This window comes from Belonocnema kinseyi, chromosome 3 (assembly GCF_010883055.1).
Source record: "Belonocnema kinseyi isolate 2016_QV_RU_SX_M_011 chromosome 3, B_treatae_v1, whole genome shotgun sequence".
Taxonomy (NCBI): Eukaryota; Metazoa; Arthropoda; class Insecta; order Hymenoptera; family Cynipidae; genus Belonocnema; species Belonocnema kinseyi.
This window is the reverse complement of record NC_046659.1, coordinates 57,079,187-57,100,209: the sequence shown is the minus strand read 5'-3', so window position 1 is coordinate 57,100,209 and position 21,023 is coordinate 57,079,187. Positions and strand designations below refer to the sequence as shown.

General features: G+C 30.4%; 1 protein-coding gene across 1 annotated transcript in view; it reads left to right on the top strand.

The window, feature by feature from the left end:
• Positions 1–10,757: 10,757 nt before the first annotated feature.
• LOC117170107 (fatty acid synthase) overlaps positions 10,758–21,023 on the top strand; it is a 48,613-nt gene continuing 38,347 nt past the window's right edge. Inside the window, exons 1-6 of the mRNA XM_033356639.1 lie at positions 10,758–11,045; positions 12,436–12,686; positions 14,553–14,784; positions 17,198–17,616; positions 20,241–20,534; positions 20,634–20,844. Of these exons, the coding sequence (XP_033212530.1) occupies positions 10,868–11,045; positions 12,436–12,686; positions 14,553–14,784; positions 17,198–17,616; positions 20,241–20,534; positions 20,634–20,844 (1,585 nt within the window). The 5' untranslated portion in view covers positions 10,758–10,867. The remainder of the gene's footprint in view (positions 11,046–12,435; positions 12,687–14,552; positions 14,785–17,197; positions 17,617–20,240; positions 20,535–20,633; positions 20,845–21,023) is intronic.

Genomic DNA, 21,023 nt, shown 5'->3' with positions numbered 1-21,023 from the left:
TTTTCAATTATAATGCAAGACGCACTTTTAAATTTTGATTATGCAGTAACAAAAATATTTATCTTATGAATATTTTAACTTATCGAGTTTTGCTTAACAATATTTATGAACTTTACAATATTTATGAACCTACCAATATTTATGAACTTTGGTTTAGTCAAATAATTAATATGTAAGTTATTATATTCACTGTTAACTCTGGTAATAATTGTGTTGACTAAAATATGTTTTTAAATTACGGCCATCCAATGATGCGGGTTTTTTTATACAAGACGTGTTTTTTCATAGCGTTTACCAATATGTATTTTTTTACAGTGTTTACTAAGATATATTTTGCGTTTATCACATTTTATAGAGATGAGTTTTTTTCATAGCGTTATGATAAGAAGTGTTTTTTTCAAAGCAATATAATTTACGGGTTCGTTCTCCTAAGCACCGGCGATATATTCCAACATTTTGGCCGTTTTTCAGAAGAGATAGCAAACTTTTCCGAAACTCGAATTTTTAATTTAGGAAACAAATTAAAAACACAGTTTTGAGTTACACTTGTATTAGATTGAAGCGTGAAAAACTTGATTTGAAAATACCTTTAAGTTCCGATAAAATGTAGGGAGAAAATCTTTTCAGATTAATCAAATAGGGACGATGGTTAAAAATTAAATTTTCATTTTATAACAAAAAATCTGCTTGATTCGCGGGGACATTCTCATCGTGCGACTCGCTTCGCTTGGAAGTTTGAGCGCGTCTAATGAATCTAGCGCTTCGCGCTCGGATATTTATTCTTTGCATTTAGAATGCTTGAATAAAGCTTAATCAAAGAAGATATCTTTTAGATCGCAGTATATGTATGCGTCTTTATATTCTGAAGCTTCTACTTAATTAAGGGCATGTGACACAGCCAAATACCTATATTATCGACCTCACTTTATCAGCTCACTGAATATTTTTTTGAACCTAAGAACTTTTTTTGTAAATAAAATATTGTGACAATCGCGCTAAGCGCTAGATTTTCGACTGACATTTGTAAACAGGTTTTCTTCAATCTTTTTTTTTTTTTGTAACTGATCGTTTTTCCACACATTTTTTATTTTCATTGTTATTTTTCACGAATAAAATAAAAAGTACGTGTCCAATAAAGAAATGATTATTGACGAATTTGTAGATCTTTTTTGGGATCAGAATTTTGGTTAATTCATCTTTTTTCGTATTCTACATAGTTTGACCACAAAACGAACTTTTTTATATTTCATTTTTTTGTGCAATCAAAATTGGAATTTTTTATTTTCCGAGAAAATCCACAAATTTGTTATGATAATCTTGTAGGGCTTCCAAAAAGCAATGTTTTTCTTCTCCTGACTTTTTTTCAAGCGTGCGTCGTTTGGCTAGAAATTTTGATTTTCGATTGATTAAAAAAACTTTGAGAATGCTATAACTCCGAGAATATTTTTTTTCGAAAAAAGTCATTAGGATAAATTGTTCATCTTTTTTAATACTATAAATACCCGTAAGCATACAATTTTCAAATTCAGAAAAAAATGGTCCCAAACATTTTCAAAATGCGCTCAATTTTTGAATTTATATCCATATTGGCTGATTAAGGACCTCGTAGTTTCTGTTAGGACCTACAAAAAGTGCGCCAAAGATCGATTTGATCCGTTCATTTTTTTCGAGAATTATCGTGTTTACGGACGAACGGCCGTAAGGACTGCCGGACAGACAGGCAGACGCCATCGTAAAAGCTTGATTTTCGGATTCAGGGGGTCTCGTAACGTGGAGATCCGTTGAAAAGCTGTGGTGTCATATTTTCGACAATTCTAATATTTTCTCAATCATAAATGATGAGAATGTAAAAAAGTCTTTCCCGAGGTATTTCAGTGCTGAATTGTGGCGTGAAATAGTGTGGAAATTTTTTTTCGATCAAAGCTGATGTTTCCTCAACTATAAACCGTGGTTTAAAAGAAATAATAGAATAGGTGTAATGCAGGGCTGCCCAGTAAGTCCTATACTATTTAACATATATATCAACGACCTGGAACTACAGGGTTGGCCATATTCGACGAAAATATTTGGCAACACTGTAAATTTTGACAGAGGTGACAGATCGAGTAATAACGTAGAGCGTTTGAAGCATCAGTCTAAGGAGATTTTTGCCATGGAGCAGTACACTCCACGCGAACGCTCTCAGATCATTAAAATTTACATTCAACAAAACAAGTCAATTGTGAAAACTCAACGTGCATGGAGAAGAATAAATTAAGTGAAAACTGCGCCTTCTCCGACTACATTGTATCGTTTGTATGAAAGATTTTCATCAGGTGAGGCACTTACTAATTCCAAACGTCTAAATAAAAAGCCACCAAGGCGATCGGATGAAAATATCGCGCTCGTACGGGCCAGTGTTCAAAGGTCTCCAACAACATCTCAAACACGTCAATCTGAGCAGTTGGGCATAAAACGAACCACTTTACGTCGCATGGTGCGTCATGATTTGCATTTGTTCCCATACAAAATTCAACTGACGCAAAACCTGTTACGCAATATGCGACGTAAAGTGGTTCGTTTTATGCCCAACTGCTCAGATCGACGTGTTTGAGATGTTGTTGGAGACCTCTGAACACTGGCCCGTACGAGTGCGATCTTTTCATCCGATCGCCTTGGTCGCTTTTTATTTGGATGCTTGGTAAGTGCCTCACCTGATGAAAATCTTTCATACAAACGATACAATGTAGTCGCAGAAGGCGCAGTTTTCACTTTATTTATTTTTCTCCATGCACGTTGAGTTTTCACAATTCAGTCATCTTTGTCAAAAGTTAGTGCTGCCAAATCTTTTCGTCGAATATGGTCAACCCTGTATAACTGAGGAGAAGAGGAGAGGGCGGCTCGTGTATAGGGCCAGCTCCTACAAGCTGATGATGTAGTACTAGTTGCTGAAAATGGGAAAGATTTAGATAAAATGCTCAGGAACCTAGAAAAATGGACAAAAGATAACATGATGGAAGTGAACGTTGAAAAAACGAAGATAATGATCTTCAGAAACGGCAGGAGGAGGGAAACGGAGAGCTGAATATACAGGGGCAATAAAATAGGAATTGTCAACGAATTTTTATATCTGGGTTTCTGGTTTACGACCAGAAACAAATACATTGCACATGTGAGGAAGGTGTCTGGCAAAACGCAACAAATGATCAACAAGGTGTGTAAAGGCTGCAGCGCTGTATGGGGCGGAGGTTGGGGCTCGGGCAGAAGAGAAATCATGGAAAAAGTTCAGGAGAGGTACGTGAAGGCAAGTCTTGGAGTGTCAAGGAATACACCCGATTATATCTGGAAGCTAGAGGGAGGAAGAAAAAGCATAGAGGCAGAGACCCTCAGAAGAACGAGCAAACGAGCTGGACGCAAACCGATAGCCTAGAAAATGCTTGCGAGAAGAATTAAGAAATATCAAAAACAACTAACCTATCCGAAGGGGGGGAGGCACTTAAGATGGCTTTCAATAAGACAGGAGATGGTAAAATAATAAACATGCTGTATGCGGAATCCCCAAGAGAAGGGATAGAGGAGAGGCTTTCCTTACAGTACAGAATTATGGAGGAACAGGACCTACAGAAATGTTGGACAGAAATTGATAAGTTCAGCTTTTGCAGATATTTTCGAAAAATAAAACAAAAAACAGAGTTGGAAGAATACTGGAAGAGGACAGACGTCAAGAACTAGCAAAAGGTGTCTTGGGCTAGGTAGAGATGCGGTAGTGTAGTCAAAGAGGGAGAGATAGGCTACAATAATAATGAGTGTATAGCCTGCGCGCACCACCCAGAGACGTTGGAGCATGTAGTGAGCTGCGAAGCAATATTGGGAAGGCTTGGTGCAGTTGTTAATGACTGGTGGAGAGAGTGGAGAGAAAGGAGCGACCCGAGTCAGTGGAGAAGAAGGCTGATCCTGGGCCTGAAGGATAGGCTGAAGAACGACCTATGCAGAGGACTGTGCGAAATAGAAAAGATTTTGAAAGACTTTGATAAATCCAGATCCAATATATAATCAATTTCTGTCAACGTAATGTAGTATAGAAATCCTTTGTCATACTTAAAAAGATTAATTTATTGTATTACATGTTATACTTCGTTACTTAGCATATAATTGGCCAGAAGACAGGTTAGGATGTAAAACTGTTGTAGTACCAAAGATTCAATAAATCTAATCTAAAAAAATCTAAGAAACAATAGCAAAATATATTCGCAGTTAAAAATGACAAAAAAATTCGTATGCCACAATGCGTATTAGATATTATATGATTTTTTGAGTCAATAATCCTATTTTCTAAAAGAATGTTGAATATGTCCTTTTGGAATGCTACCCTTCAGTTTACATTATTTGAATAATTTAAACAGAACATACCGATATTATGTGTGACTCACTTGACAGAAATTTGACTTCCTGCGAATAAATTAATGTTTGACGTGAGAACAATTTCACAATTCAAAAGACCATTTTTTTAAACTTTCCCGATAAGCTTTTAATCAATCTTGACAAGGAAAACTGACGATTATCGTGAAAGGTTCCTGCTTCGTAAATAAGTAATATAATTTCATTCAAAATTTTCATGAATTTAAATCCTTTAGAAATGCTAACGTTTTCATTGCAATTTAAAAAAGTTAAAAATTAATGAAAGTACGTTATAGTTTTTCCGAGCATATGGACCACATCAGTTTTCCCAAATTTTTGTTCATTATAATAAAAACGACGTAAAAACACTCTTAAAAAAAATTGTTATATTAATAAAATAGGAAATAACTTTTTTTTAAATTTTTTAAGAAAGATTATTGCTAAGACGTTCTTTTTCATGTGCTTCACCGTTTACCAAAGTTTAAGCGAAAAATATTTATTATTGTGCAAAATAAACCTGGTGAAACTAATGTGGGTCATTTGTTAAGTATCCTGTACACTTTATTTAAATATTAAAGGCGATTTAGATTAAGAATAAATGAGGCGCTTATCTTAGATTCGTGTATTATTAAAATATTGTCAGGATACAGTATTTTTAACTTTGGTCGCTTCTAAATTGAACAGCTTTCGTATTTGACGTTTTGGAATCCAAAATCGTTTGAATTTCAAAAATGTTTTAAAAAGTTGAAATTTAAAAGAATGAATATCAAAATTGAAACTGTAACAATTTAAATCTGGAGGCTTTCATAATTGAATGGTTTTTAATTGTAATTGTTCTGAAATACTGAGTATTGACCTTTTATTATTAAAGATATAAATAACTAATTTTTATTTAAAATTGAACAACATTTTAGGATATTTCTATTTTGTATTTATAATGATATGGTGCTCATTTGATTGGCACTTTACTTCCTCATTATGATTACTGTGAAAAACAGATTTTTTAAATATTACAAATGAAAATGACCATAACTTCTTTACTTTTCAATAAAGTGTATTAAAATTATAGACCAATGAATTCATCTCGATTGGAAGTTTTCTTTTTTTGCATCAACCTTTTGCAGTCAACGAATCTTTTATATTGTAGAATCAACTTCGAATTATGTTAATAAAAACAGTTTTACCATATAAAAAAATTTTTTAAATAGTATTACACATTAAAAAAAATTGAGGATTGTTTATTGAAACAAATTAAAGAATTGTCCAAATTTTTATTATTATAAAACTTCCTTTATGAGAAAGCAAAGAGCTTAGAAGTGAACAATATAAAAATGAATAAGTTCAAAATCAAACACTAAAATTTTAAATCTGAGGCTTCCGTTTTGAAAAAAAATTAAAATCAGAAATCCTTTCTAATATCTCAGAATTCCAATGTAAAATATTAAAGTTAAAAAAAAGAAGTTGAAATAAACCTCAACGTATCAGAAAATTGAAATTTTTTACTTTACAAGATGTTAAGTTTACAAAAAAATCTAGAACCGAAAAAGTATTTAAAATTGGAAAAACTTTTATATTACGGAAATTCTACAAACTAGGCAACTCTAGTTCAAAATGCATGTAAAAATTTGAAAATAATGCAAGTCGATAAGTTTAAAATTTTAGAAGAATATATTTTAGACGATGGTCAATGTTTTTGAGTGACGGACATCTGTACACACTGTGAACTTAAAACTGATTTGGGCTCTTATTTTTCTTGAAAAAGAGAATTGAGGGTGGATATGCTGGCATCGAGTAACTTCACAACAGCAAATTGACGAAATTAAAAAAATAAACAAAAAATAAATTATGCACTTGGCCTAATTATAAGATAAACTATATCATATGCCTGAGCTATTCTTTAGCTTAGAGAAAAAAATAAAAATTAACCTTTGCAAGACTCTAAAATGTCTCCACAACCCTACAGTGTTAAAAAAAAAACAAACCTGGCACATGTAACCGAACAAATTTTGATTGCCGCTGAAACAGCCGCAAAACCTTTAAATTGAAAAAAATAAACCCTAAAACTTTCCGAAGTCTCTATTTCATATCTTCATGTTCACAGTTAAATTCAATAAACCCAAAAATCATCCGCAGTACATTGAACGAAACCCGTTCAGTTGCCTTCAGCTGAAAAACCTGAGTAACTCTCGGATTAATAATTGTCACTCCAGAGACCTTCCCAAGATTCCATTTCATATCTCCTTCCACTAAATAATATTTAGAAACTCCAATAAAGAAGACCTAACACATCTCACTAACCCCGTCTCAGCTACCTTTGAATAAAACAGCCAAAACAATTGAAAATTAAAAATAATAGCACCCGAGAAACCTCACCAATACTTTAGCTCATATCCTTTTCTTCACAGTAATATGCAACAATCCTCAAAACAACAACCCCTGGTACATTGAACAAATCCTATCCCAGCTGCCTTCAACTAAATCTGCTCAAAACATTTCAAATAAAAAATTATCACCCAGGCACCTTCCCCTGACTCCAGTTCATATCCTCGGCGCAAAAAATTGTTAATTAGGGATAAGCGTCCCAAACATTTTCTCAAGCCTTTATTTCATAACCACATCCTAAAAGTAATATTTATAAACCCCAAAGCAGAACCCCTGGTACACCAAAGAAACCCTGTCTCAAATGCCTTTAACTATAAAACAGTCAAAAAATTGAAATTGAAGAATAATCATCCCAGATACCTTCCAAAGTTCGTATTCTTACTTCCACAGTAATATTTAACAACCCCTAGGACGGCTAAATCAGTTTTGGATTGAAAATAGTCATACAATTCTATATATTTTACTCCTTGAAAATTGAGGAATTGTTTTCAGTTGTTATAATCATTTTTAGGTGGACTATACTCATCAAATTTTCATTCTCCTTGACGCTCTCCTATCCTCGTATTCCAATTAGAAAATTTTCGTAGATTGTACAATTTCAATTGTTAGTGTTCTATAAAGTGAGTTCACTCAGATATTCTAGTTTTTTCGATTTTTCTAATGCGACTTTTTGAAGAAAAATGCGACTAATCGACTTTTTTCCAATATGCAATATGTAGTTTCAATTTTGACCAGAATGAAACTTTTGAAATTGAAATTCAAAACTAGATAAAATTTTACCATTTTAATCGAGAACAATACAAATTTAACAATTTCTCATCAAAGCTTCGAACTTAAGGTTTTTTTAAAAATAATGTCGTATGATATTGAAAAATTATTTCTAATTGCATAATTCCCTATTTAAAATTTTAATTTTCCAAATTGCAAGCCTAACAATTGGACATTCTTAAATTGACAACGTTTAAAATCGATTAATTTCTAATTTAATTACAGTCATTACACGCTTTTTTCTGTTGCACTTTTTTAAATAATTCCTCTTTTCTACCCTATTTTCAAGGAACTTCTCCTCTTTCTCGGTTTTCCACTTAAATGCGAACTGAATTAATAGAATCTAATGAAAAATTACAACTATTTTTTTTAAAGTACATTCTTTTTGTTTAAAAATTTAACTGTTTTCTTTTTTATTTTGCGTAGAAAATTCATCCTGTTAGATTAAAAGTTCCTCTTTAATGGTAGAGAATTCAACTTTTCGGTAAATTTTTTTTTATATTTTAACTGTCTTCTATAAAATTTGTTTATTTGGCATAGAAATTTAACCATTTGGTTGAAAATTCATCTATTCTATTGAAAATTCGTCTCCTTTGATTGAAAGTATAACTATAGGTTTGTAAGTGCAAATATGTGGTTGAAAATTAATTTTTCTTAAATTTATTTGTTTTTCTTTAAAAGTTAAATTTTTTCATAAAAAATCATCTTTCTTGGTTTAAAATGACCTTTTTTGCTGAATATTCAACTGTCTGCTAAAAACTTTGTCTTTTTGATCAAAAATAATATATATTTTGAAATTTAACTATATTGTTTCAAATTCATATTTCTTTGTTGAAAATGATCTTTTTGTTGATAATTCAACTGTTTTTTTAATTCAACTTTTTGGCTTAAATATTCAACTATTTGGTTGAGGTTTAATCTGTTTTCCTTGAAAATATTCGGAATTTAAAGAGTTGCATATTGAATGTATTATTGTATCTATATTATTTCAATTAAAAGAATTTATATACTATTTCAATTTTCAAAATAAATGTTCCTGAAGTTCAAAATTAATGGAAATTACAATCTTCTTTAATTTGAAAATAACCCAAGTTAACAAGCTTAACAGTTCACAAAGAAATAGTTTAAGCTCAAAGTCAACTATATTCATAAACAAATAAAAATATTATTTCGGCTACAGAGACTTTTTTATAAGCCTTTCAGTTGATCCAAGTCTTGTTATTGTAAATGTTAATTGAGAATAAAAACTGATCGTTTTTAATTTTGAATTCCTTATACAATTTACATGCTTTGAAAATCTGTTTGAATTCCAAACTTTAAGGTTTACAAATTTCGATTTTCAAAATTAAATTTCAAAGGTATTCAAGAAAAATAGATTTCTTTTCGATCATAAATTAAAATTACTTAATTTAATGTATCTAAGAATATAATTCGTGTTAAATTTAAACAAATTAGGATTGGATTTCAAATGGTAAATATTATTTAAATTATCAAAACTTCTAATTATTAAAAACAGCCAATTTTTAATAGGAGAAGTGAAGTTTCTGCCTGTTTCTGAATAAGAACCTAAATGGTTCAAGAAAATAATGTTGCGTAGTTATTATATATTTTTCCTATTGCATTAATAAAATTCAAGAAGTACTGTCTCTTCAGACATTAAGTTTCCGAATTATTTAAAATGTAGATTTAATGGATTTATTACATTCTCATCATTTATGATTGAGAAAGTATTTGAATTGTCGGAACTTTGACATCACACTTTTTCAACGGATCTCCACGTTTCGAGACCCTCTGAATCCGAAAATCAGGGTTTCACGATGGCGTCTGTCTGTCTATCCGTCCGGCTGTGCGTCCGTAAACACGATAACTCTCGAAAAAATGAACGAATCAAATTCATCTTTGGCACACTTTTTTTAGGTCCTAAAAGAAAGGATAAGTTCATGAACTAATCATTTTTGATCAAAATTCAAAAGGTGCGCGCATTTTGAAAATTTTTGAGACCACTTTTTTCTGAAATTGAAAATTCTATGTACGCATATTTATAGTATTAAAAAGAACAAACAATTTATCCGTATGACTTTTTCTGATAAAAAGAAAATTCTTAGAGTTACAGCGTTTTCAAAATTTTTTTAATCAACTGAAAATCAAAATTTGAAGCCGAAAAACGCAAGATATGAAAAAAGTCAAGATATGAAAAATATTTCTTTTTGAAAGCCCTATAAGATTATCATAACCAATTTTTGGATTTTCTTCAAAAATCGAAAATTCAAATTTTGATAGCGCAAAAAATAATGGAAAATAAAACATTCCATTCTGTGAACAAACTATATAGGATACGAAAAAAGATGAATTAACAAAAATGGTTATCCCAAAAAGATCTACAGCTTCGTTAAGAATCACTTCTTGATAGGACGCGTACTTTTTGTTTTATTCGTGAAAAATAACGTTGAAAAAAAAATAATATAAAAATAAAATGTGTGGAAAAACGACGAAAGTTACGAGAAAAAATTCAACAAAACCTGTTTACAAATGTCTGTCGGAAAACGAGCGCGCAGCGCGAGTGTCACGATGAGAATTTGTACCTCAAAGCCTACAGAGCTTTGAGAAACTTAATCTTTGACTATGCTTAATTAAGTAGACGATTCAGAACATGAAGACGCATATAAATACTGCCTTCTAAAAGAGATCTTTTTGATAACGTTTGTTTCAAGTATTCCAAATGCAAATAATAAATATCCGAGCGCGAAGCGCGAGGTGTAATTATGTTCGACCGCAAAGCGCGAGGTAACTTATTATCGAGCGCGAAGCGCGAGATTCAACCGTCGCGCGCTCTAGGCGCGCTCAAACTCGCGAGCGAAGCGAGCCGCGTGCGTACCGTGCGATGAGAATGTGCCCGCAAAGCGGGCAGATTTTTTATATAAATTATATAATACCATCCATTAGGTCCATATTTTATCAATCAACATAACTAGATTGAATAGCAATTTACAATTTCTTAGCGAAAACGCTAAAGTGTTGTAACCATTTTCACAGACTGAATTGCTTCCTGCAGTGCATATCTAATTAACTGTGCAAGGCTACACTGAGGTTAATGCCGAATCAAATTAAATTTCGATTCCAATAAGTTTGCAGGATATTGGGACTTTGCTACAATTGTTTCAAGTGGGGGTGACCACTGTTTATAAAAGGACGTTTAGAAAATGGCTCAGTCTTGCGCGGGCCTCATTGTCAGTAGGAAAGATAAAAACGTTAGTTTGGATTTGATTAATGTGGTGTAAACAGTGAAAAAGGACAACTAGTGGTGCTCATTTAGGCTAATTTTGGATATCTAGTCTGCAAGATGAGTGGAAAAGTAGTTTGCAAAGACAGGGGACTTGCAGCTCAAGATCCAAGGGAGGAAATCGTAATTTCCGGTATTGCTGGAAGATTTCCAGATTCTGATAATGTTAAACATTTTAAGGAAAATTTATTCAACAAAGTCGATCTTATCTCAGACGACGATCGTCGATGGAAATTAGGTGAGTTTTAAAGTAATTTATGTAAATTTATAGGAAGGTTCTTTTTTGAATAAAAATTTGTCTTTCAATAAACGAATTATGTTAGTGCGATCTTACGTATTACTTTACTTACAGCTTTATATATCTTTAATAAAAAATTAGTCTAGTACAAGGGTGTTAGCTGCAAATAATATATTTGTTATATTTGCAAATTATTTGTTTTCTTCTTTGAATTATAAAACTTAAGCCGTAAGAGTAAATATAAATTTAATCAATGTATTTAAGGTTTTTTGTAGGAATGTTGCTCGCTCTTTTCACTTTTTTTGCAAGAATATTTATATTTATATTAAAAGATTCTTGAAGAAAAATAAAAAACAAACTCTTTGATCGGACAACGTTATCTGGAAAACTGTTAAAATATTGTATTCTATAATAAATAATGACATGTGAATATTTTGAATAATTGATTAAAGTCACAGTTACAAAATGGTAAAAATATGTTTTAATATAATAATAATTTATAAACCAGTTAGGAGACGCAAAATAATTTTTCCATTTTCCTTCTAGCAACACAAAAATAAACATACTTTATTTTGCAAAAGCTCATTGTGCTTAATAGTGTTCACAGTCTTAATATACATTCAAGTTTCATATTTAATAAGCTTGTATAGTCGCCGAATACATCAGCAACTTCATTCAAAATTAATGAGGTATTTGCATATTTTTAAATATTCATTTTTCCTTGTGAAATTCAAAGCGCACTAAAGGCTAAATATAATTTCTCGAGGAAAGTTTTTTCGTATAATTTTAAGTGTCTCTTTTTTTACTTTAAACGGTACCCTTTTTAATTTTTCGCGAAAAAATAAGATATTAATATCTAAAATATCGCCAATCAGAATTCCAAGCGAGTCAACCAGCATTGGCTAGAAAACTTTTTTCCAGCTGTGATCTGTTAAGGTTAAAGAGTTGTTCGAATAGGGTTTTCCCTACTTTCTTAAAAATATTCTTTCTTAGAATTCAGACATTCAAACATTTGGTTAAATGTAATACAATTTTTATAATTTGATGCAGTATATAAAAAAATATATTGTCTTACAATCACGCAAATATCCCATTTTGTTGATTCCACATAAACTCGAAAATCAAAGTTTTTTTAACTTTCCTTAGTTATATCACACTGACTGCAATCTTGAAATCGTGAGAAAAATCCCAGAAAAGATGATCAAACTGATAAACTGATTAGTGTTAATAAAATAATTTAATTGATTATTAATTATACTAGAATAATTTATGTACAAAATTTATCTTTAATTAAAAAATGTTGTACTTGATATCCAACGATATATAATTAATAAAATATAATAGAATATTCTATAATTGTTAAAAAAAATCATTCGAAACAAATTTTCAGATCATCCCGAAATTCCCCAACGCACTGGAAAAGTAAACAATGTCGGAAAATTTGATTCCGTCTTCTTTGGGGTCCACTTCAAGCAAGCACATACTATGGATCCCATGTGTCGAATGCTTTTGGAACACACCTACGAAGCAATTATTGATGCTGGAGTGAACCCACGTCATCTCCGAGGCACCAGGACAGGCGTTTTTATTGGGGCCTGTTTCTCAGAATCAGAAAAGACTTGGTTTTATGAAAAACTTCAGGTAATAAATCGCTTGGAAAAAAAATTTTATATTGCTATTTAATACAATTTATTTTAAAAATGATTTTCATCATTTATTGTTTGAAAAAAGCAGGCTTCACTGGCTGATCCATATGATGTCCATATGATGTATCCATACGATGCGTAGAGAATTTTGTTCATTTTAATTAAATTCGGCGATAACCAATTGTTAAGATTTCAACTCATAAATATTCACGATATTGTGAATAATTGTTAAATTTTAAAGGCTTTAATATCCAATATTTTAATTTCGAAGGCTTCCAATGAAAAACTGTGCAACTTTAATTGTGAAAATATCAAATTCTGAGATTTTATACATTTAAAATCAAATATGATTCAATTTGGAATGGTGAAATTGGAAATTTATGAATTTTAATGGGTTTCAGCTTCATATATCTAAATCTTGAAAACTTTATTTAAGATTTCGATATTTTGTCAAGTCGTCATGATCTTAATTGTAAATTCTTCAATTTTCGAAATATCATAGTTAGAATAGAAATATCATAGCTAAATATCAATAGATATTTACCAGAACTGAAAAAACCCATTATTTTTAATGAATTTACGAAACTTTATATTTACGTATTTCGATTTTTCAAATAAAAAATTCTGAAATGCTTTAAAAGAGTATAGGGTTAGAATTGCTTTCAGAAACGGAAAAATCTAGAGATACCTGAAGTCGCCAGACATTTTTTTCAGGATTTGAGTAGATAACCTATTATTATTTAATTATAAAATGTTTTTGGCAGGCTCTTCCATAATGTGAGTTATTTCTTAATGTTTAATTCTTTAATGTGGTTACAATGATAATAGGATCCGGAATATAAATTTTGTAGCGATTCAGTTTCAAAATGTTGTTTTCCATTCTTATTCCAATTAAATTTTTTTCGTACCTAATATACTGAAAAAAAGAAGTTTAATTTTTTTTACTTTTCTTTACTATTATACATTATTAATTTATCTTTTTCTATTTTCATGGAATTGGTGAATTAATAACTTTAAAATATGTACCACTTGAGATCCTTATATTAGAATATAATTAGCATTAATGGAAATTCTAAAAATACTATCACAATTAGTATTTGCTTTCATATATGAAACCAAAAAAGTGAAAAGTCAAGAGATTAATAGTATTCAAATTCATGCGAGAAATATTTTGGCTTGGCGGACAATTTAAGCTATTCGCAAAGCCACCAACGGATTAGTTGAATACTTATTTCCTGTTCGCATTTTAATACTATTGACCTATCGACTTTTGCAATTTTACATTTATCGTGTTATCTTGAAAAAAATTCTCTTTGCTTTACATGCCAGCTGAAATAATAAAAAGGATTATGTAGCTTCTAAATCAATTCTTTAAACGCTAATTGAAACATGTGAAGAAATATTTGTTTATGTCAGTAGTTTAATTAATTGAAATAGTAAAATTGTAAACGTAAATTGTATCTGGAAATTTTAATTTCCTTCAAAGTATCTAATTCTAGAATATGTTTTTTTTCTTTAAACTACAGTGTCAAATGAAAGTTATATTTTTTTTTGTAAAAATGACAAATGAAAACTTAAAAAATATTAATAAGTATCGCTTTTCGCCCAGGAGATTCATTTTTAAAAAACTAATATCAAATATAGCCATTTTTCATTTCAAAATATTTTTGTGAGCCTTCGTAATTCATATTATTTTTCGTAAAATTAAACTATAATATTATATTTACACATTTAATACATAGTCCCATGAATTTCGGAACCCTAATTCAATGAAATCTCTTTTAATTTAGTTTTCTGTTAACGTTGAAGTTCTTTAGCCAAAGATTTATAATCATATAATAACAAAATATGATTTTTTCAGGTAAATGGTTTCGGTATAACAGGATGCAGTCGAGCTATGCTTGCAAATCGAATTTCTTACTGGCTGGGAATTACAGGCCCCAGTTACACTGTCGACTCAGCCTGTAGCTCCAGTTTATTTGCCATGGAACATGCCTACAGAGCAATTCGTGATGGACTATGTGATGCTGCCATTGTCGGGGGTGCCAATCTTTGTCTTCACCCCTATGTATCCCTCCAATTTTCACGTCTTGGTACGTAAAATAAATACAAAATACATTATAATTTTTCAAAAAATCGTCGAGGAAATCCTTGAGTCAGTCTGTCAGTGCCATATTTAAACTAGAGGACAAACAGGCATTGTCTTTTTTTTTGCTCGTTAAGTTTGCAATCGAAAAAAACTAGTAATGAAAGTCCGGCTCTACAATTAATTCACACTCGCGGATTTGACACTAAAAACACTATTTTTCACAGTTGTCTGCTAATGGCACTATTTCTTTACTTTTCTTGAAAAAATATTTTTGAACTTCATCAGGTGGCTAAAATAATATGTCTGTCCTCTCAGCGAATCAAAACATACCGAGAAACTGTTTCAATAGCTAATTAGGGGCACGGCATAAATTACGTAAAATTATATTTTAATATTTTGAAACACCCTTTGTTAGGATCCGTAAGTTTCGCGCTCTCCTTATCTTACGTAATGTTTGCCGACTAAATTTTTTTCGTGAATTTATTGATGGGTCATCTGACAATGATGATTGACGATTTCGACAGGGGGTGGTAAAACCTTACTATTTCTTTTGAATTACCAAAGTAGTTAATATTTTAACCAAGAAAATATTTTCATTTTAAATTAGAACAATTTAATTTGATCAAAAAGAAAGTATAATGAGCTTTCTACAATACAGTGCAATTTTCAACCCAACATTTAAATTTTTAACAAAAGTAATTACTTTTTTAACATAGAAAATTAATTTTCTACTAAAAAAGATGAATTCTTAGTAAAATATATACATTTTTAAGCAAACAGTTGAATTTTCAACCAAGAGGATTATTTTTTACCCGAAAAACACAAGTTTTTAACAAATTACTTAAATTTTCAATTAAATAGTTTGACCAATGGATATGATGTTAGTCAAAGTTTTATTCGACTAATTTTTAGTTTATATATTTTTTTCTTCTAAAATTTTTCAACTAAATAGTTGCATTTTTAAACTTAAAAAGATCAGTTTTTTTAACACAACTGGCGTAGTTCAACTTTCAATTGAGAGAATTAATTTTTAACGAAAAATGTGAATTTTATACAAAACAGTTGAAGTTTGTACTAAATAGTTGAATTTTCTATTAAATTGTTCAATATTCAAGACGAATTTTCTACAAAATAGTTGCATTGTAAATCTAGAAATATGAATTTTGAACCATTCAGTTAAATTTTAAAGTAGTTCAAAATAGTTCAAATAAAAATCAAATAAAAATAGTTCAATAGAAATAATTAAATTTTCATATGAAAATATTAATTTTTTACAAAAAAAAAGAAAGAATTTTCAACTAAAAAGATGAATTTTCAACGAAAAATGTAATAGGCAAACCGGTAATAAATAAGGCGATTAAACCAACACAAATGAGTTTGCAACAAAATACTTGAATCCTCACTTAAAACATAGTAATTTTCAAATATGCAGCTGCATTTTAAACAAACAAAAAATCTTTTTTACCAAAACAGAGAAATTTTTCAACAAAATACATAAGTTTTCAACCAAATAGTTCAATATTCTACCAAACTGTTGAATTTTAAATCTAAAAATACAAATTTTCTGAAAAGAAAAAAGTACAGTTGAATTTTTAACATAAAAATTCATTTCCAACATGAAAAAAATTTTGAATTAAAAAAAATGGTTATTCAAGACAAAAAATTCAATTAATTTGTTGAATTTTTAAGCTAAAAAAGAGAACTTTCAACAAAATGGGGTAATTTTCTACGAAAAAGTATAACTTTTGAATCAAATTCATGAATATTCAACAACATAATTCAATTCCTGACCGAGTAATAAAATTTTAAACTAAAAAGGATGACTTCTCAATCAAAAATTAAATATTAGACTTTTGAACGAAAAAGAATGAACTTTCAATGAAAAATAGTTATATTTTAATATTGAAGTTCATTTTCAATACTTGAATTTTGCTGAAAAAACAAAGTTAATTTTCCGTTGCACACTTTTTTCTGATTTCTGACTTCCAAATTCGGACTGCACACGAGTTTAATACTTGAAAAATATTATAACACTATTTTTTTTTAATTTGTGACCATCGGATATCCTTCAAAGAGTAAATCGGGATATTCACAGGATATTTGGGATGTCTATGGGACGTTTAATATCATACTTGGGACATTTGAGCATCCCAGAAAAGTTCCATAGATATACTAGAAATGTTCCATAGACATCCCAATTTCCGCCTTGCAGGATATCCAACGGGTTATCCCTGGGGCAACCTAGAATATAAATGGGATTGAGTGGGATATTCCTGTATATTCTATTGCTGTGAGGGCACTATCCTTTTCTCTGAAATGAGTCGGAGGCAAATCTAGTTTCTCATATCTAAATTCCAATATTAAACACCTAAGCCTGTAGATTTTTCAATAAAGTAACAAAATTCTTGGCAAAATAGGTGTTTTGTCACCTGACGGTCGTTGCAAGTCCTTCGACGCAGACGCGAACGGATACACCCGTAGCGAGGCTATTTCCATAGTTTATCTTCAAAAAGCCAAAGACGCCAAAAGAGTATACGCAACCTTTGTCTACGCAAAAACAAACTGCGATGGTTACAAAGAACAGGGAATCACCTTCCCATCCAGTGTCATGCAGGGCGTTCTCCTTCAAGAATTTTATCAAGATTGTGGTCTCCCTCCGACGATTCTGGATTACGTCGAAGCTCACGGAACTGGTACAAAAGTAGGAGATCCTGAAGAAGTAAACGCTCTGGATAAAGTTTTCTGCACTGGACGTAAAACTCCCTTGAGGATTGGGTCCATTAAGTCCAATATGGGTCACTCTGAGCCCGCGAGTGGTATTTGTTCTGTCGCAAAGGTAAACACATTTTTCTGTTACAAATTCTTGTCCAAAGGGTTGACCACTCGGCTTTTGAGTCTACATCAAATTTCAGGATTTTGAAGATTCCAAAAGATCTGAATTATTTGTAAATATTTCAAAATATTTCAAAGATTTCAAAGAGTTCAAAATATTTCTCTAAAATTTCAACGACTTCTGGACAAATTAGGCTAGAGTTTACTAAATTTCCAAGATATTTATGTGAAATACTTCGTTGTTTTAACAAATATGTTCTTAAATGAGTTCGCAATAAATAATATATGAATTTTTAATAGCTGATAACAATTGATAATTTTAGAAATAAATTTAATAAACAAATACAATTTTCTTCAATTTTCAAATAGCAAATTTCGGGTTTTAAACGGACTCAATTTTAAATAACTTGAAAAAATCCTTCGCTTATGATACTTTATCAATCAATAATAATTATTGTAAATTTTACCAAGACATTCACATCTTGATTTTTTAAGAAGAAATGGATGTTTTTTGTTACCAAATCGCCTGCTATTGATTCCGAAAGGATCTTATTTATCTGAATTCTTTATGAGGCAACAAAATTCTTTCTTTATTTGAGAAAATTTCATTTAAAAAATACAGCTTTTCGTACATTTTCAACTGGCCGATTTAGTTTTTTTCAACGGAATAAATTTTAAGTAGTTGGAAAAATCCTCCTCTTATGATACTTTATCAATAAATAATAATTGTTAATTTTATTTTAAAAAATATATAATTCATTTTCTAAATAAATTCACAACTTGAATGCTTATAAACGTTATTATGTTCTTTAACCTCCTTTTGGAAAAATTCAATGATGAGAATAAGCTGGGCTTTATAATTTATATTATTATTATTATATTATTTTTTGTAAAAAAATTTACTGCTATTGATTCAGAAACAAACGCAATGAATTGGATAAAAAAATAGCAATTTTTTTGAATTTTCAACTGGCAAATTTCGTTTTATCGACGCAATAAATTTGAAATAACTCGAAAAAATCATTTTCTGATACTTTCTCAATCAATAATAATTGCCTTTTTTATTAACAATTTTATAAACAAGTTAACAAGTTGACTACTTACAAATGAATGGGTTTTTTTGTTGTTAAAAAAGCCACTGCTATTGACTCAGAATGAATCTTATTTATCAGAAGACTTCATCAGGCGACAATATTTGTTCTTTATTCAAATAAATGTGATAAACAAATACAGATTTTCGTTGGGTAATTTTCAGTTGGCCTATTTCATTTTTTTAGAAGAATTAATTTTAAGTAACTTGGAAAAATCCTTCGCTTATGAAAGTTTATCACTTTTTAATAATAATTTATTTTATAACAAATTTTATAAACAAATTTAAACTTGACTACTTTTCAACAAATGGATGTCATTTTTTTATGAAATCGACTGCCAACGAGTCAAAAAGGGCCTTATTTATTAGGGTGACTCTTACAAAAATGAGGAAATCTTGGATTCTTCAGTAGAATTGTTTATAAAAGAAATTATAGCTCGTTGATAAAATGTGAGAAAAGTGTAGGTCAAGTTATTTAGAATTATTTTCGATGAAAAACAAATCTGCCGGTTGAAAGTTGACGAAAATCTGAATTTGGTTATACAACGTTTATAAAATGTATAATTCTATTTCTTTAAAAGTATTTAAGTCCTGAGTTTGTTTATAAATTTGTTTATGACGTATGAAGTATCATAAAGGACGGATTTTTCCAAGTTATTAAGAGTTCATTCGGTTGAAAAACGAAAACTGCTGATTGAAAATTGACGAACAAATTGACATGACAAGTTTTGTCGCCTGATAAAATCTCCTAATAAATAAGGTAATTTGTGAGTAACTGGTAGTCGATTTCTTAAAAAAAACTACAACCTTTTCTTGACAAGTAGTTTAGCTTCGAATTAGTGAAATCCTTTGTCAAAATATTTACAAAATAAATAATTATTTTTGGTTGGTAAATTATTATATGTGAAGGATTTTCCTAAGTAATTTGACATTGATTGAATTGAAATAAACAAAATATGACGGTTAGAAATTGACGAAAATTTATATTTCTTGAACAAATTTATTTAAAGAATTAACAATTGTTATTAAATATTAACAAAAAGTGCATATTATTTATTTCCGAAAAATTGTTGACAATTTTGTTTTCAGGAACAAGTGTTTAGAACACGAAATGGCTAATTTATGTATTATGTGTTTGTTTATTAAATTTTTATGAAACATTAATAATTACTTTAGAATTTAAAAAACCGTAACTAATCATTGCTTTAACGTATATTCTAAAGAAAAAAGTTCAAAAATAAAATCTTATAATATTTTTATTCTTGAAATAGTATTTTCACTCATTAATTTGTTAATATAAAAATAATTTTTTGTTAATCTGCTGAATATTATTTATAAGAAATCTTTATCACTGATTATATGATGTTTTTTTAAACTTTGGCTGCGACAAATGTATTTACAATTTAGTTAACTGTTTTTTAAATTCTCAAACCAAATGAAAATTGTAAGCTCTAGACTAATTTGTCCCGAAATACTTGTACTGCCCCACTCTGCTTCAGTCTGATCAGCTTATTCTCATCATTACATGTTTCCAAAAGGTGGTTATAGCGATGGAGACTGGCCAAATACCTCCGAATTTGCATTACAAACGACCAAGAGAAGGTGTCAAGGCTTTGGAAGATGGACGCATCCAGGTCATTAGTGAATTGACACCCTGGAATGGTGGCTATGCTGGTATCAACTCCTTTGGTTTCGGGGGAGCGAATGCCCACGTTTTGCTGAAGTCCAATACAAAGGAGAAGATCAACGGTGGAGCACCCAAGGATGACTTACCAAGGCTTGTTGCTGTTTCTGGACGTACTGAAGAGGCAGTCCTCTCAATCCTAGGCGATGTAGGTTTTAAAGAAGATTCTAGAAAATTATTAATTATCATATACAATGATTCTAAGTAGAGAAATGGAAATTTTGACCAATTTCTCCATTTATGCTAGATTGAGAGCCATCCAGTAGATGTGGAACAAGTCAAACTTCTGCATGATATTCATAGCGAAGACATTCCAAATCATTTGTACAGAGGCTACACGATTGTTGGTGGTCGGGAGGCTGGAAATCGTCCGATTAAGGAAGTCCAGCATTATCCGGAAACCAAAAAACCAGTGTGGTTCGTTTTCTCTGGAATGGGTTCTCAGTGGCCTGGCATGGGTAAATACTGTTTTCTCCTGAAAAATAATTTCCTGTTTAGATTTAACCCGTCGTCTCCGATTTTGATTATTTTTGGATATATCGAAGTGTTAGAAAAAATAAGAGATTTTTTTTATGTGCCGAAATCTACTTTTAAATGGTGAAATCTTCCCCTAAAGTTTACCCTTAAAAATCATTCT